Here is a 19,197-nt window from a genome sequence, read left to right as displayed (position 1 = left end):
ATGTGGTTGATATTTGCTCATTGTTTCTGGTTTTTCTCTTTTCTTTTTGTTTTCGCTTCCTTACCTAATTTCTGCTTTGCTGATCCGTTCACGTTATTTTTTCTTGAAAGCTTTGAATATTTTTTTATCTTTGTCTGTGTTGAATTCTTTTTTGTACCTTGGATGTGTGAGGTAGGTGCCTGTTGTTATATATCATTTTGTTTACTATGTTTAATTTTGTTTATGTTGAGGTTTGCTTTTTTAAAAAATCTTCTGATGAAAAATTGATGGAATGTCAACATCAGAGGCATTTCCTAGGTTTATGTGCATGATTGAACTTGTGCCTGATTTTCTTTCCTGTTTTTTATTTTTTATTTTCCAGGTTCTGTAGTTCTTCAGCCCTGATATACTCTGTGTGGTTGGTTGGCTGGGCTGTAAGCAACAAAAGCTAAAGATGGTTGTGTGTGTGTGTGTGTGTGTGTGTCAGGGACAAGGTGGAGTGTGACCTGCACTTTCTGGGCCTGCTGGTTATGCAGAACCAACTGAAGCCACAGACCACCCCCGTCATCCACACCCTGCTCCGCGCCAACATCCGCACTGTCATGATCACAGGTATCCATAATGATCACAGGTCATGATCACAGGTAACCATAATGATCACAGGTAACTTATGATCACAGGTCATGATCACAGGTAACCATAATGATCACAGGTAACCGTCATGATCACAGGTATCATGATTATCACAGGTAATGATCACAGGAAACCACCATGATCACAGGTAACTGTCATAATCACGGGTAACTGTTATAATCACTGGTAATTATCATGATCATGTGCCATGATCACAGGTAACAGTTTTGATCACAGGTCTTGATCACAAGTAACCATCATGATCACAGGTAACCATAATGATCAGGGGTAACTGTCATGATCGCAAGTAACCGTCATGATCACAGGTAACTCATGATCAAGGTCCTGATCACAGGTAACCATCATCATCACAGGTCATGATCATCACAGGTAGTTACACAGGTAGCCATCATCATCACAGGTAACAGTCCTGATCACAGGTAATAATCACTGGGAACCATCATGATAATGTGTCATGATCACACATAAACATCATGATCACAGGTAATAATCACTGGGAACCATCATGATGATGTGTCATGATCACAAATAAAAGTAATGATCACACATAAACATCATGATCACAGGTAATAATCACTGGGAACCATCATGATAATGTGTCATGATCACACATAAACATCATGATCACACATAAACATCATGATCACAGGTAATAATCACTGGGAACCATCATGATGATGTGTCATGATCACAAATAAAAGTAATGATCACACATAAACATCATGATCACAGGTAATAATCACTGGGAACCATCATGATAATGTGTCATGATCACAGGTAAACATCATGATCACACATAAACATCATGATCACAGGTAATAATCACTGGGAACCATCATGATAATGTGTCATGATCACAGGTAAACATCATGATCACACATAAACATCATGATCACAGGTAACCCTCAGGATCACAGGTCATGATCACAGATGCCCATCATGATTGCAAGTCATGATCACAGGTAAATGTCATGATCACAGGTAACGCTTACAGCTGTAAACTGAATTTCCAGCTTTTGTCTCTGGTTGGAATTAGTCCTTCTGGCTTTTTTTTTTTTTTTTTTTTTTTCCTGAAGTGGCCATATGTACCTTTATTATCATTACTAACAGGACTACTTTGTACTGACATTTAATCTCAAATATGAATAAATTAAAAAAAAAAAAATTCAAGTTTGAATTGATTTCAGACACAAATGAAATATAAAGTGAAACATCATGAAGATGTAAAAATGAAAGTTGGAAACCATATAAAAGTGTTTCAAAATGAAAGTAAGAAACTAAAACTTTTAGTTGTCACATCATATTGCACCATGTATGAAAATAACTTCCATGGAACTGTTCACCCTGTCTTTCAGGGGACATGATCCAGACGGCCATCAGTGTGGCCCGTAACTGCGGTATGGTGCGACCCAATGACAAGGTGGTCATTGTTCATGGCCACCCTCCAGACAAGGAAAACCCTGCTGCTCGCATTGAGTGGGAACTGGCTGAGGCTGCTGAGGACCCTGAACTTGTGGACGAAGAAGAGACTGCTGCTGACGAAGAGGTGAGTTCCTTTGGGTTTTTATGTGTGGGTGTATTTTTTTTTTAATTTCCCAGGCAGAAAGTGAGGACAGGTGAGGTAAAGGGATGACGTTAAGAGTAGGGGGCAGGAAATGATAGTTTGTTGGTAAGAGGACCAAGCTTGAGAATTTTTCGACATTTTTTATTGATTGTTTTGGGAGCTGATTTTTTTCTTCCTCACTTTTTTCTTTTTCTGTGTGCAATACGGGCTTTGGGCCACATTTGTAGTAATATAAGAGCATGTGCAAAATCCTTTCAATTTTTTTCTTTCAAATTTTTCTTTGGAAGAGAATCTAGGGGTGTATTGTAGAAGTGTTCTGCAGCACCTGCAAGATGTTAAGATCAGTTCAGATTGGTGACAGTTTCCGATCATTCTTTGCATGTTTGGATGGGATGTTTGACCAGAAATCTGTTGTTTTGAGAACAAAGCATGCTGAGTTCATATGACAGCAAGAATGGTGAGGTTTAATTATTTATTTATTCTGGTTGCTATCTGTTCCAAGCAGTTTTTCACTCACAGACACAGACACACACACACACAGACCTCTTGCCCCCTGCTTGCACTCGTAAACACACACACACACACACACACGCACGCACACACACACACACACACACACACACACACATTCACCATCCATAAACACTCGAGTGAAAAGATGTTAAAGAGAAAAAAAACTGTATATGTGAGAGGGAGGGAGGAAGAGAGAAAGTGAGAGAGAGTGACAGAGAGAGAGAGAGAGAGAAGTAGATATTTAGAGAAGAGTATGATACAAATATTAAAGAAAGAAACAAGCACACACACACACACACACACAAAGATACAGAAACCTTTTCGACATTAAAGTGTTCAGTTTGTTTGGGTGTTTTTATTTTGTTTTTTATTGTTGTTTTTTGTGTATCTTTTCTTTACTGAGAACATTCGTTTATTTATTTATAGTCTGTTCATCTCTGATGATGATATAAATAAGACTGATTTACTGAGAAAAATAGAATGTGTACGTTCTGACAGAATCCTGTGAGGCATGTTGGAAAGGAACATGTGTAATCCATAGCTGGATAATGCATTGTCTTTGTTTGTTTCACCGGCAGCCAGTGTGCACTATCAGTCCTATGTCACTGTAGCTGCTTTTAACAACCCCTCACCCCACCCCACCCCACCCCCAACCCCTATTCCCCTCTGTGGAAGAGGAGTTTGAAGAACAGTTTGATATTTGTGATTTATTTACACATAGTATACCATGCCCCACTGTTGTAGACTCCAGGCCCATGTTAAGCACTGCTTTGCTCAAATGGAGAAAACAAATGTTGCTGCAGCTGTTGACCTCTCTTAATTTCAAAATTTCCTTTTTATCTATATATTTTATTTGTTCCTGTTATGATTCAACGGCAAAGCTACTTGGACAGATTGAATGATGACTTCCATTTCTGTTAGCATTAAGTTTGTTCTCTTTTGATTCATAGATTTGTTGTTGTTTATATTTGTTGATTGTTATTGTTGAAGCTGAGATAGTTTTACCTCAGCAACATGTTAAAAAAAAAAGAAGAAAGAAAAAGGAAAAAGATAAAACCAAGGTGTGAAGAAGGCTCACAGTGCAGACAGAAGGAGGAATTGATTTCCACTTCCCCTCCCCCTCCCCTCCCCACAACCAACCCCCATGTCACTGCTGACTGAGCATCCTTGTATGTTAAAGAGGAAACCATTGTTGAAGAAACTAACACGGGAGGACGGACGGACGGTAGAAAACGCACAGGAGGAAGAACAGAAATTGGTGGTGGATAAAATAAAGACAGCAGAGGAGGAGGTGAGAGGAGAGTGGGGGTCGTTTTTATTCTTGGACTTGTAAACTCCACTTTTGTTGCCCTCCCCTCGACCCATGTTCCACTGTTACTGCAGGATGAGGTGGGGTTTTTTTTTTCTCTATGTTTGTTTTAAACAAGTTTGCAGCTTTCTGAGTTGCTTCATTTTCAACCGTGAAACATTGCATATCATTGGTAGAAGAGAATTGTTAGTACCTATCTGAAAAAACAGATCCTAACATTTTCATTGTGAAATTTTTTGTTTTGATTTTTATAGATGATTGGTATATTAGATAAACCGAAACTTTGGTCCAGTTTGTCATTCCTCCCTCTCCCCATATCAGTTCATTACCCCACAAATTTTCCCCATAAATTGTGAAAAGAACATTAAAAAAAATTTTGTTGTATGAAATTGGCTTTCTGAGATAGCACTTATGTAATGATTATGTTTTGTTAAAACAAAAAAGAACTTTATGTTGTCATAAAACCATTGTGGAAAGTTTTTAAATGAATTACTTTATAGGTGAGAGCCAAGTTATAGATTTGTTGGTGGTTTACTGAGGTAGTTCTGAAACCAGCTGAAAATGGCATGATTGTGGGAGTTTGAAGTTGTATGTTATGCAGTGATGTATGCTGGACATTTTTTCCTCTTTTTTTTTTTTCATATAAGGACAATATTATGCATTGGTATATTGTGGGAGTTTGTGTTAGGAAGTTACACTTTGGTATATTGGCTCCGGTGTGAAGACTGCATGCTGATTTGTCGGTGAAAGCGCAGAGAACAAATGTTTGGGAATGGTACTTAGGTGTATGTGTGGGAGATAATACATCCACTGATTATCGTACTCTCTGTCCGCCCATCTTTCAAATTACCCATTTCTTTCTTTCATTTATTCCCTTTCTTTCTATGCTTAATTGGTTGTAAATATTTTTTGCCATCCTGTTTTAAGTTATAGCAGACAGCAGCCTTACTTAACTGGTTTGCAAATATATTTTGCCATACTGTTTTTGACTCACTTGTGTAAACAAAGTGAGTCTATGTTTTAACCCGGTGTTCGGTTGTCTGTGTGTGTGTGTGTGTGTGCCTGTGTGTCTGTGTGTGTGTGTGTGTGTGTCCGTGGTAAACTTAAACATTGACATTTTTTCTGCAAATACTTTGTCAGTTGACACCAAATTAGGCATAAAAATAGGAAAAATTCAGTTCTTTCTAGTCATCTTGTTTAAAACAATATTGCACCTCTGAGATGGGCACAAAAAATAAAAAATGAAGCCTAATTATATGCAGACTACATTTACTGTTTATATTTTTTGTATTCTCTAAACTTGGCACTTTGATCTGATATTCTGACACAACAACAAGAGCAGTCATTATCATTTTTTGTTCAAACAGGAACTTCTTTTGCTGAGCATGGAAGTTTTATTTATTTTGCAAACGTTTTGGTGCAGATAGTAAAAAAGGGAAATTACTCTGTAATTAATGCTATGGGACTTCATTTGATTTAAACTGATCTTTCTCAACTTAAACATTACATTTTGAAATTATACTCAATACATAAAAAGCTTGTGTGTTTTACTCTCAGTGTACAGGGTTTTCACTATGTTCATTCGCCCAAGTGGTCTTTTTCGGAAAATACTAAAATCAATACGAGTGGACTTTACAGATCTGTTGGCTGAGCCCTGAAGGTCATGGGCAAAAATCAATTGCGTACACATATTTATACACATTCAGAGCGCGTTCTCATATTCTTCACGAATGCGAACGATGCCATTTTGTTTCAAGTTGTTGACCTGCCCGTTCAATCGTATATTCAATGGACAATACACGATAACGTGTGATGGAAAGTTGGAGAAGGAGACCGTTAAATATTTATTCAGAGAAAGATTTGTGAACACCTCATCACTTACTGGATTATGCCCCAAACTGCCATAAAAATATCCACAGAATCAGTCGGAATTCACAGTTAAAAATTGTAAACCATGTGAGTTAATAACCTTGAACTGATCACGATGAAACGGAAAAATTTCCGGTCTTGACTTTTCTCAAAATGAAGTCCTTTTCACTTCTAACGATGTTTAGAAGTACTTGTACTTGGCTCTACATGTTATTAGTTTAACAAAATACTAAATTTTCATATCAACTTTAAAACTATAAAACTAGAATGAACATAAAAGAGAAATTGAATCGACCGTGTTGTACTACATTCCCGGCGGGTGTAACTTAAGTTGTACATCTATCTAGATCTAGTGAAAACGGCTAAATGTTGCAGTGTGATTGCGGTGATAACTATTACAAAGAATTTTTTTTTTTTTTTTTTTATTGCCCTTAAAGATCTTTTGAATGCCCAAGATACACCAGAATAATATGTTTTAAACAGCGTTCTCACTGCGAATACTGCAATTGATTTATCGCCCTTTGAAAAAGTATGTTCAAATATTAAATTTTAGAACGTCAGTTAAGGAGCCACGATAGTGTAATGGATAAGGCAGTTTCTTCTCACCTGAACACGCTGGGTTCAAATCTGGTTAGGACTTTTTTTTTTTCTTTTTTTTTTTAACCCGAAGCTTTATAATAACAAATACAGAACACATTTTAACGAATAGATTTTTTTTATTTTTAAGTGTATCACAAGTGAGTCTTGAAGGCCTTGCCTCTCTTGTTTGTTTTGTTTTGGGTTTTTCTTCCTACAAGTAAGTAGTTGTTAAGCTCTTATATGCAGACAGCAACCTTGCATGTCTCGTGAACAGTTATAATTCCCACACTTTGCCTGGAGTGTAGGAAACAGCTCCTGTAAATCCACCCAGTCTTATTGGGATGTTGAATTCTTGCAGTTCTGATTATCAGAAACATAACTGAAAAATAACAAACATCCGACTGGTAGCCACAAACTGACTGAAACATAAAAAAAGAACCCATTGGTAGTCATTGTATAACAGAGTGATACACTTCTGAATTGTCTAGGCTGTTTATATGAGTCTGTTTCTTTGACCTGGATCATTTGGACAATAGCATAGCGTTACACTGTGTGTTGACGTACACAACACTTGTTTAATAGAGACGGACTGTGTGATGGTCTGGATGGTACTAAATACATGCAAGATACTCCATGATTGGTGAGCCATTGAATGGTTGAGTGGTAATCTGTACACTGTATGGTCTTAGATAGCACCAGTACTGCAAAAAAGCTGGAGTTGGATGACCGTAGTTAAGGTATACACCTTCCATTCCACTCTCTGTTTTTACATGCATGATTTTCTTGTTGCTATGTGATTTTCAGATGTGTAATAGCATGAGATGATTTTCAGATGTGTGATAGCATGAGATGAGTTCTGTGTTGTCATGTCTTTTGGGAAAATGTGTATTGCATGGAATAAAATGTAAAAATGTGTATGATCTGATTGTGGTGTCAGTGGACATGTAAAGTAAGCGGCATGTAGCAAGTGGAACAAATATTTTGTTACAATAGCTGATCTTTGAATAATGTTAGAAGTATGTTTGTGTGTGTGTGTGTCTGTTTGTGCATGAATCAGAATCATATTTATTTGTCATGAAAATCATAAATAAAGGTTTACAGACTCAGCGATAAAGGGGTAAAACCAATCAAACTTAGCATAAGATTGTGTCAGCTATAACTTGATGTGTACTTTGAGTTTGAAACATTCATTATTTTATGAATTGTGCTTGTCAAGATTGTTCAGGGTCATATTTACACATATGACTGACTGTATCAGTATTATCAAACATTTGTTAATTCAGACTATCTGTTGTCACATTGTGTGTGTGTATGTGTGTGTGAGAGTCTGTGTGTGTGTGTGTGTGTGTGTGTGTGTGTGTGTGTGTGTGTAAGTGTGTGCACACATGCGCTATGTAACCACAAAGACATATTCAAAGCACAGGGAAACACAGTTGTGTTCTTTGTGGATGAACAGACTTAGCAAATGAAAGAACTATACTTATGTGACTGTCATTTTCTCAAAGAAGTGAGAAAAAGAGTGAATTTGTTGCTGAATGGACGTAGGATGATACATTATATTGTTTGTTACAACCGAGGTGAAGGTGGTGCACTGATGGTGATTTTGTATTTTTGCATTCCATCAGAAACAGCATAAGGAGGCGTTTCAGTTTGGTAGTGTGTGTGTGATACTGTGTTTGTGTGTGTCTCTGATACTGTGTGTGTGTGTGTGTGTGTGTGTCTGATACTGTGTGTGTGTCTGTCTGATACTGTGTGTGTGTGTGGGTGTGTGTGAGAGAGAGAGAGAGAATCATGATCATAGCTATTTTGCTTGATCGGTTTTGTAAACAAGTTCAGTTAGTTGCATGAGTGAAAGGTTGAACCATAGGGAAGGGTTTAACTAGTTGAGTGCATATAAAACATCAGCTGATGTCCTGCAAAAAGTGTTGCCACATTGCCTATAAGACATCTACTGGTGTCCTGTATGCATTTCGATTTTTCTTCTTCATAGTTTGGTACAGTAAACATGAGCAGACTGAATGATTAGTTTAATGTATCTGGATTATAAACATATTATTTAAGTGAGCATTCATCAGGTGGAAGACCACTTTTTTCTCAATAATGCTTTACTAACTGGATCACTTGGAGTGCAAGTGTAAAGAGCGTTTGCCTCAAATGGCAAAAAGGTGTCAGACCTGTCAAGTGAAGACAGTTGTCCCAGTCACTGAGTCAGCCAATTTACACAATTTTGCCAGCTGTGCTGATTGTATGACAGTGAGTGATGGATTTGTCTTGTCTTATGATTCGTTAAACTCAAATTTGATGACAACAACAGTGACGAAACTGACAGCAACATTGGACATTTTCTTCAGTCCATCACACATCATTTCTGAGTGAATGACCATGACTGACAGAGGAGTGGTGTAAGACAAAAAGGTCGAAGGTCAGACATAAGACGGGGAAAGGGGGGGTGTCCTGACCTGTCAGTTAACTGTCCTTTCACCGGGATCAACAGCCAGGAATGGCAACGGCCAATCATCTATGATTTTCTTGAAAATCAGGGTTGACAGACGATAGATGCGAATCACGTTTTTTCTTTTCACACTTTTTTGTCACTGATCAGTCAACATGTTGCGCAGCAAACACTTTGACAGTTATAACCAGGAGGAAGGGAATATCATCAAAGCGCTCTCCCCTTTAAAAGGGGGATGTTCTTAGATGTAAGAAAAGCTTGATGGCTCACTTTCTGAGAACATTATTGACACTCTTGATCAAACCCAGACATGGTGAGAAGTTATTCACTTACATGACTGCAAGTGTTGTGATTGCTATCATAAACTTATAAGCCATTTCATTTTCTTTTACAGTTATAATCAGACAACACGCATGTTATTTCCAACTGTATTTTGTTTTCTTTCTGGGTGTCATTCTGTGTAGTTGAAATAGACGTTTTAATGCATAAAATTTATCTTCACTTTGAAATGCCTGAATAGTTATCTAGATTCGAAATAATTGGCAGGAAAAACCCTGGATTTAGAATTAATATTCATTTTCCTTCACACACAAAAAAAGCTTTTGTTCTTTATCTTCTATAGTTTTTTTTGTTTTTTTTTTAAGTATAATTACCCCTGAATCCTAAAAATTCCCTGGTAAGGGGAGAGCACTTTTTTTCTACAAGAATCTGTGGCTCTGAATGTGTTAAAGAGACAGAGATGAGGACACAGTTTGTTTTGCAAGTCTTGTTATTGCTGCAGAAATTGCATTAAAAAATATTACTGATATTTTTGCTGCATGGCCTTATCTTCCCTTCCTACTTTCTCTCTTTCTCTCTCTCTCTCTCTTTTTTCTTCTCTGTCTCCGTCTCTGTCTCTCTTTCTCTCTCTCTCTCTCTCTCTCTTTTTTCTTCTCTGTCTCCATCTCTGTCTCTCTTTCTCTCTCTCTCTCTCTTTTTTCTTCTCTGTCTCCGTCTCTGTCTCTCTTTCTCTCTCTCTTTTTTCTTCTCTGTCTCCGTCTCTGTCTCTCTTTCTCTCTCTCTCTCTCTTTTTTCTTCTCTGTCTCCGTCTCTGTCTCTATCTCTCTCTCTCTCTCACTGTCTCTCATTGTCTAGCACTGTGTCTGCTTCTCCCACTTCCATACTCCCCCCCCCCACCCCCCCCTCCTCTTGTTTTATACTTTAGTAAGTTTGCATAGTAAGTTTGCATGGTTATGTTGTCAATTTGTATTTTTTGTACTTAAAAGAATTTCTCTCTCTCTTTTGTTTTCTTTTTTTTTTTAAATATACTTTTGTTTTTGTTCTGTCTGCTGTGATAATGTGTCCTATTTTTCCTCTTTTCTTTTCTTGCCCTCCCTCCTGTCTCATTTAATTTGTTTTCCATCACTGGGATCTGCATATATAGATCAGAAGGAAATAGAAAAAAAAAGAAAGAAAAGAGTGGTGGTGTTTTGTTTGTAGATGTAGTTTAGTTTTGCATGCTGTCTTGTTTTGCAGCCAGAAAGAGGGGAACTCACTGGTGTGGGGGAAGAGTGCCATGGGCTCTCACATGAGGATTCTCCTACCTGCAGTTTTCTCTGTTGTCCTGTGGGGTTTGATAAAAAGGTGCCACCAAAAACTGAACCTTCTCTCCAAGATTACAACTACATGTATTATTACTACTAACTGAACTAATGTAACTTGGCGTATTAGCTGGACTCATAGCTTCTGCAGTTGGCTTGTAGCTGTGGGGACTGTTGGTTTTCACTTGATAGCATGAGCAATTGAGGGCTTTCATTTCTCTGCTTGGTGTGTAGTGCTTTTCTTTGTTATAGTGTTTAGTTGTTGCATGCTCCAGTAGTGGATTGCTGTGTGCCATTGCAAGGTCTGTTGTGGAGGGTGGGGAAGAGGTCAAGGCATGTTCAAGGGGAGTGGTTGTACAGTGAAGACAGAGAAAGAGAGAGCAAAGAGGTTTTAAGTAATTGTGTGCTGCTGCTCCACACCACTTATATTACAAGGAACAACAAAACAATAATAATAATAATAAAAACAACTATAATAACCTTAAGTTGTGCTCTATGATAGCAGGGGCAGTGTGGGGGCAGTATGTTTTATTGCTCTGCTGAGCTTGACTAGCCTTTAGACCACTTTCATTATCAAAAGTATGAAAATGATGTATGTTACCTGACAGGATTAAAGATACCATAAGCTATCACACTGACAGCAGCATGCAGGCTGTGTAGAAACATATACAGTTACATCTCTATTGCAGTTTCTACTGCAAAATGACAATGCTGTAATAGGCGTGAGAAGAAGAAAATGATGCTTTGCATGTTTTAAGAAGATGAAAGAATACCAGTAGCAAACACACATCATACTTAAAAATACATGGGTGCAAATCTTCTGTCATGGGACAGAAATCTGTTTTTAGATTTTCATCATAAATTGAATGTCTGTATTCCTAAGGGGGGAAAAAGCTGATGGGCCGTTATATCATTTGCCCATGACTTTGTCAAAAATGAATTCGCAGATATTATTTTGAAAGTGTCCATCCGTGTTCTTTGTTTGTTGACCCTATAGTGAAGAGGTTTTGAGAAGAGAGTGACATGTTAGGCACAGGTTTCCTAACGGTTGATTAAGTCAAGCCCACAGTTGTCAAAATGTTGGTCATTGCAGGTGATCCCAACATGGCACTTGTTAATATCACTGTGAAAAGCAAATTACACACACACACACACTCACACACACACATTTGCACATGCACAAATGCGCACACTAGTACTGGTGCACACTATCTCCATCCTTGTCAAGCCCCTATGGTCCTGGGTACATCTGGCTAGTCCTCTGTTTTCAATGAGCAAAAGCTGCAAACATTTGCCACTGTACTCAGAAGTAACTTTGTGTAGCAATTGAAACAACAAATATGTAGCAATGCTCTTCCCGAAATTACCTCAGTTGATGATGGGCACTGTAGTTCTTGGCATCAGTCAATTTATTTTATTTAGATCTGTGATCTTCAGCCAAATTACCACAGGCACACTCGCATGCACATACACAGGGCTGAATTGAATGCACGCACATACACATACGCATGCGTGCGCGCGCACACACACACACACACACACACACACAAACTCGGAAAAGAATGCACATGCATTGATACACGCGTACTCTCTCTCTCTGTCTCTGTCTCTGTCTCTCTCTCTCTCTCTCTCTCTCTCTCTCTCTCTCTCTCTCCCCTTCATACTCACACATGTACACACACATGAGCATGCCCACACACTCTGAATTAAGAACATACACTCTATGTTGCATTGAAATCTTGAAACAAAACACATGCATGCACACCATTACACCATTCAAGTTCTTTAAAAATTTCATGTTTGTAGTGTTGTTTTTCAGTTTTTGTGCATCTGTTATATAGATGAATGATGATAAAGTTATGGATAATTCTATAGCGCCTACCTTCAGTGGGAGACCAAGCTCTAAGCACTTTACAAATTTTGGGTCATTTCCACAACAGGCTGCCTACCTGGGTAGAGCCAACTGACGGCTGCCATTGGGCGCTCATGATTTATTTCCTGTGTCATTCAATCAGATTTTTCAGGCACGCACATATACTCACATACACATGTAACATTTTACATGTATAACCGTTTTGTTTATTTACCCTGCCATTTAGGCAGCCATACTACGTTTTGGGGGGTGTGCATGCTGGGTATTCTATTGTTTCCATAACCCACCGAATGCTGACAGGTATTACAGGATCGTAAATGTACATATTTGATCTTCTGCTTGCGTACACACAAGAAGGGGGTTCAGGCACTAGCAGGTCTGCACATAAGTTGACTTGGGAGACCAGAAAAATCTCCACCCTTTACCCACCAGGCACTGTCAGAGATTCAGTGATTGAACATGCACCTTTTGAACACTTTTTCTTTTAGATTAAATTTTCTATTTTTTATTTCAGAGGAGCCTTCCAACTGCCTTTTAAAACATGTTTTTTTATCAGCTTCAGGAAGGCATGTTCCCCTGAGCCCCCCTCCCCTACAAAGCTCTACCCATGTACCCCATGTGGACACCAGATTTTCCGTTTTTTTAAAGATATTTTCTGCCAATTGCACCCAAGAAAAGAAAAAGCAATACTTGACATATAACAAAAAGTGGTCAAAGATAAGATTAGCAAGTGCTAGAATCAAAATATAAGTATATATGTTATAAAACATTGAGCGAAAGCAATTTCATCATTTAGAACTGGTATATTTCACACATTGGTTTGTATAAGACAGTGTGCAAAACCTGTATTGTAACTAGATGTTTTCTGAGACAGGGTGGGCAGAATGTGATTGAATGACAAAGGGGAGAGGGGGGAGGGATGGGAGGAAGTGGGGGGGGTAAGGGTGGGGGCAAGAGGGCACTTACAAGAAGGGACAGAAGACAGCTGAATGGTTAGAGTGTTGGATTCTGAGCATCTTGGGTTTGAATCTGTCTTTGGTGCTTGGTGAATTGTGGATTAACACACCCCCAAACCCATTCCTGTGTATCACAATCAGTTTAAATATGCATATATGTCATCGTTGGTGGGTATATATATATATATATGCATGCATTCCCGTGAAAACAAGTATGTGGCTTCTTAAAATGAATTAAGTCTGTGAGTGAATGGAGGAGTTTGTTCATGGATGCAGGAGGAGAAAGTGGCAGACAAAGAAATGAAAGTAGAATTTAAGAAAAAATAGAATACAAGAATAAGTCTCTGCTTTTATTTAGCATTAGGATTTCTTTTGAAAAAGGGAGAGGAAGATGGGATAGGAGTGAACAAGAAGATGAGTTGCTTGTGTGTTCTGATACTTTACTAACAACTATTATAACACACAAATGATTCTGACAGCTGTAACATGAACTGCATGCATTTGCATTGGTTCTTTGGCTGTGGTACAGTGATTGCGCACGTGTGTGTGTGTGTGTGTGTGTGTGTGTTCGTTCTTTAGTTTAACGTCTTTTCCCTGTAAGTGATATTAGACGAGGGTAGGAAAAAAGTCGAGGGGCGAAAAGAAATTACTGTGTTCGCATGCGAGTGAGTGAAAGTGTGAGTGCGTGTGTGTGTGCACGCATGTGTGTGTGTGTGTGTGTTACATATAGAAAATGATTGATTTAAGTTTTGTTAAAAAATATATATAAATATAAAAAAAGCATAACAATATAACATGTTTCTTATGAAAAACTAACAACTGTAACAGCAAACTAACGGGACTATTTGACAAGGATTTGTTGTGTGCGTGTGTGTGTGTGTGTGTGTGTTACATACAGAAAATGATTGATTTAAGTTTTGTTAAAATGTGTGTGTGTGTGTGTGTATAAAGCATAACAATTTAACATCTTTCTTATGAAAAACTAACAACTATAACAGCGAACCAACTGGACTATTAAACAAGGATGTGTGTGTGTGTGTGTGTGTGTATGTGTGCATGTGTGCATGCATATGTGCCTGTGTGAGTGTGTGTCCAGCCAAGAATATGAATTAGAATGGGAGAGAGGGTTGGGGTGAGCTACAATATCCCTTGTGATTGCAGGTTTTTCTGAGAATCTGTTGCTATGGTAATAGGGTGAGAGGCATGGCAGCAAACTGCCAGTTCTGATGATGCTTTTGTTCAGTTTTAACACCTTTTAGATTTCCCTTCCTCGTTTTTTTTACATCTTGTTAGACGCTTTTATTTACATATCTTGCTAGTATTTTGTTTAGATTGAGCTTCTAACACACATGCATGTGCTTGTATCCATGTTTACTGATCCATGTGAGCATGCATACTTGAGTATACAACTGCACTTTGGTTGATTGTCAAATATTTTTTGTTGTTGTTTTTTTACAGCATCATTGACACATAGTTTACTTTGTATTATATTTTCATTGAAACCGTTTTCACTGCTTTAAAAAAAAAAATTTTTTTAAGTTTATTCATTAATGTTTATTCATAAATGATTTACTTTGGAACATTGTATATTGGCAGTTTAATTTGTCTTTTATTACTATTAAGTGTTTGCTAGGGTTTATGGTACGAATTATTGTCGTACATGTCTTGATAATCATATGTAAATTAGAATATTTTGCTGGAACTGCATGCATCTATGTATCATTAAGTATGACATTTGTTTCTTCCATTATTTTGATCATTTGAAACCTGTGAAGATCTGGTAAAGATTATGAACATCTGATAGTACCACAAACAACTTGCATCAAAAAATGAATAAAAAAAATTGTGTGAAGATTTAAAATTAGACAAACTTGACTTGACCAAATGAATGTGGAGCAAATGGGCTCCAGCTTAGTTTCATTCAAAAACATGAATACACGCACGCACACAAGCATGCATGCTTGCGTGCACGCACATACACTCTTTCTCTCTGTGATTTTTTTCACCATGGTTTATTTCTGATAGTAACCACAGGTCTCTTTTGTTGATCTGTCTGTATTGGAAATTATGTTATCATGTTGAGTGATTCCTTGTTTATCCTCTGAGTGTGTGCTTGTGTGTGTGTGTGTGTGTGTGTGTGTGTGTGTGTGTGTGTGTATTTCTTACATTTTCTTTCCACTGAAAAAAATAGTAAGGTGTAAAATGAGTTCATAAATTCAAAAAGAAATATTTTTAAAATACACAAGAAAGCAAGAGGAAACAACAGTGATCAAGTGTGTGAAAGTGTGTGTGTGTGTGCGCGCGCGCGCGCGCGCGCACACAAGCATGTTTTTTGCTGTTGGTGTTTTACCATTCATGTAAAATGACTATTAGTGAGTGAGTTAGTTTTGATAGTTTCATAATTGTTGGTTGTATCTTTGATTGTGTACTATTTATGATTGTGTGCAGTGACTTGTGTGTGCGCATGCACATGTGCTTGTGTGTGTTGTTGGTGTATGTGGGTGGGGGGAAAGAATAATTCTTAATAATGTTTGGTATCTTATGTTCAATTTTTCCTTTTTGATATTTACGTATGTGTTCTATTTGTAAATGCCTAGGGCTTATTTTCAGGAGTAGGCATTTATGCTCATTATAATAATGATAATAAGTTGAAATTCCATAGACCCGCAAGAATTTGTGCAAAATTTGCATGCAAAGAATTCATACAAAATTAGCATGCCAAGAAAAAAGTCATCCATCGATGGACACAAAGTTTACCTGACAGTTTTGATTGAAATGTTGGTGCCAGTACAGATAGAGCAAGCAATCTGTGTTGAAAATGAGGGAATTTTGAATGCAGTCCTGTTACTGTGGAAGACGAGATGTGAAGCAATGAAGCATTGATTTGGTTGAACAATCTTTTGAAGCTTAGGCAGCAGCAGGTCGCTTACATAAGCTTGACTGAGGGGTTTGGTTTTGATGGACATCTCTTCAAGAAATATATGTGTCAAACAAGGGAGCAGCGTGCTCAAGTGACGGACCTAGTAGAGGAGGATCTCATCAAACATTGCCTCAGATGAAAGGGATCTGCCAAATAGTAAAATTCACATGTGAAACTCAAATGTTTTACTCCATCATGCGAAAGAAACGTTTTGCAGTGAAGTTTGTGTGGAATTTGGTCTATGAATTTGCGCAGTGACAAAATGGATGATGCATTTTTTTTCTTTCAGTGCAAAGTTCACATCATCGAGTCAATTGAATTTCACCAATGTATGTCAGTTGAGAGGAAGAGAGTTTGTGAATCACTGTGCTTTCATAATTTGCATGCATGTGTGCATGCTTGTGACCATTAGGAGATGTTTTGGTTTATGTACACTGTATGGCTTAGTTTGCACTTTAGTTGTGTTTCTTTTAATGCTTGGTTGCCATTGGTATCTTGAAATAATTTGATATGATTTTCTTAATGCATATTCATGGTAATGATTTATATGCATATATTTTTGTGGAACTGGAAATAAACTGTATTGGGTTGTGAATGTTTTTTTGTTTTCTTCTTTCTTGTTAAAATATAAATGAAGATACTTCCCAAGGTTTTGTTGACAGGTAGTTGGTCTACAAACAGTTTAGTTGTGTGACTTGTATACATTTTATTTAGCATTTTGGGTAGACCTGTGAACTGTACCAGAGGAGTGCACTTTTGAAATGTTTCACCAACAGTGGTGCTTTAAAGTGCAGCTGGTAGCATTGTTTGCCATTTGTATGTGGCTGTATCCTCAGATCTTTTGATTCATAGCTGTGCTGTATGAATTGTCTGCATCATACGTTGTATGTTTGCTTTGATATTCACTGCTTGCTTGCATATGTGACATATTTCCTTTTTTGAGAATTTCTTTTTCTGCTTTATAACAGGGGCTGTATATGGAGAGGAAGGGGTGCACAGCCTTGTTTTGAAAATGAGAGCATTACATTTACAATACAGTCACAAATGAAACAGAAAATGTGATTTTTATATTTGATGAGCGTACACAGGTGCACAGTTCCACAAGAAATTGAACATCATGTTTGTCAGCAAGTAGAGTGTTGGTGATGGGGGGAACATATGAGATTTATCTTGCCAGATCTGTTACTAGTAACATTCTTCTGAATTCTATGAAAGACAAAATGACTTTAATTTTTATTTATTTTTCATTTTATTTCTTATTTCATTTTACTGGATCTATATTTTATAAGAGTTCAGAAATCTGGGGGGAAAGCCAGCATTCCTTGTGGCTGATGAAAAGCTTTCAGTTTAACAAAACATTCATCAGGGTAACAAGTCAGGTGACTTTAAGAGCTGAACTCTGTGATCGTGATTGTACAGTGACCTCTCTTTACCAATTGTTGTTTCTTTATGCTGGCAGTGTGAATGGCAACAGGGATGTCGCTTTTTGTTATTTGGACAGTGACATGTCTTTAGTGCCAGTCTGCTTTCTTTGCCTTTAGATTTCAGTGTTTTATGATCATGATTGAGTTGTGACATGTGTATACCAATAACTGCATGAATGATGTGTAGTGCAACCTTGGGCATAAATGACTAAAACTGGATACCCATCCTTTAATCATTCATATTTACAAACACAGGGATACCATAATAATAGTTGCATTGAGACACATCTTAGTGAATTTGAAAAGAAAAAAGTATGTTTTTCAGGGCCTTTATCTTCTTTATATATAGAATGTTGTATGTTGCTGTCACAGGGATATCATGGTAATGATTGCATTGAGACACCTGTTTACCACAAAAAATAAAAAAAGAAAGGAAAAAAAAATATATATATATATAAACAGTTTGTGGTGGATGGTCACATTATACTAAGAGGCAACGGGAAGTACCCAGTGAATTATATTTTATTTTAAAATGCTTGAAACATTAAATGCTGTTTGATACCATTTCTACAGTTGGATTTATTCAGTGGTGGGTGAAGTGGATGGCTCTTTTTGCCTCTCAGCATATCACTCTGAATACAATATCAGAAGATAGACTTTCATTCTCAGTATCGCTTCAGCTCAATTCAGTTCTCAGTATCGATCAGAATCATAAACACAAGCGTGTTTCAGTTTCTCAAGGTGTCACTGCATTCGGGCAAATCCATATACACAACACCACATCTACTAGGGAGATGCTTGACTAGCAGCACAACCAACCATGCTTGGTCAGGCTCAAGTGCATGGATATAAATATATATTTGTGTACCTATCAGAGTGGAATTCTTCTACAGAATTATGCCAGAGGAACACCTTTTGTTGCCATGGGTTATTTTTCAGTGCACCAGGTGTTTGCTGCACATGTGACCATGGTTTGTCATCTCTTCTGAATGACTAGACACTCAGTTTGATTTTTCTAGTCATACTTGGGAGAAGGGGCGAGAACGGGAATCACATCCAGAACCTCATGGACACCATATTGGCAGTGAGCATCTTACCCATTTGCCAACTTCCTGGCACGTGTGAAGACGCTAAAGCGCAACAATTTATGAATAATGATAACTGTCTTTGGCTCACTGAATAGAAGATGCAGAAGTTAATTAACAAAGTGAACATTTAGAAGGAGACCTAGAAACTGCTGTTGTGAAACCCTTTGGCCACATCCAAGGGTATCAGAAATTTAACATGGAAGCTGTCACATGTGCAAGTACAGATAATTTGGGCTGCTGTGCAGTTCTCACTCCCACTATGACTGATGATGGATCAGAAGAGAGAGAGAAAGGGTGGGACACATCTAAAATGAAACTGAACTTTACTTATTTCAACTTTATGACACAACAAGTTCGAATCCTGTAGGATTTATTTACTTTTTGTTGTTGTTGATGCAGAGAAAAAGAAGATCCAAACACACACATACAGATCAAGG

The 19,197-nt window shown here is 37.7% G+C and overlaps 1 protein-coding gene across 5 annotated transcripts in view; it reads left to right on the top strand.

Moving 5' to 3' along the window:
• LOC143287550 (polyamine-transporting ATPase 13A3-like) overlaps positions 1–19,197 on the top strand; it is a 188,200-nt gene that overhangs the window by 120,690 nt on the left and 48,313 nt on the right. The window contains exons 20-22 of one of the 5 annotated variants that reach the window (XM_076595625.1): positions 467–591; positions 1,989–2,179; positions 14,490–14,522. In XM_076595625.1, the coding sequence (XP_076451740.1) occupies positions 467–591; positions 1,989–2,179; positions 14,490–14,522 (349 nt within the window). Of the gene's footprint in view, positions 1–466; positions 592–1,988; positions 2,180–3,890; positions 4,002–7,156; positions 7,205–10,434; positions 10,543–14,489; positions 14,523–19,197 lie in introns of all 5 variants that reach the window. The other 4 variants (XM_076595623.1, XM_076595624.1, XM_076595622.1 and 1 more) reach the window with 4 other exon arrangements.

The sequence above is a fragment of the Babylonia areolata genome, chromosome 11 (assembly GCF_041734735.1).
Source record: "Babylonia areolata isolate BAREFJ2019XMU chromosome 11, ASM4173473v1, whole genome shotgun sequence".
In the NCBI taxonomy this organism is placed as follows: Eukaryota; Metazoa; Mollusca; class Gastropoda; order Neogastropoda; family Buccinidae; genus Babylonia; species Babylonia areolata.
The sequence above is the reverse complement of the archived record's forward strand: the minus strand, read 5'-3'. Positions and strand labels throughout refer to the sequence as shown.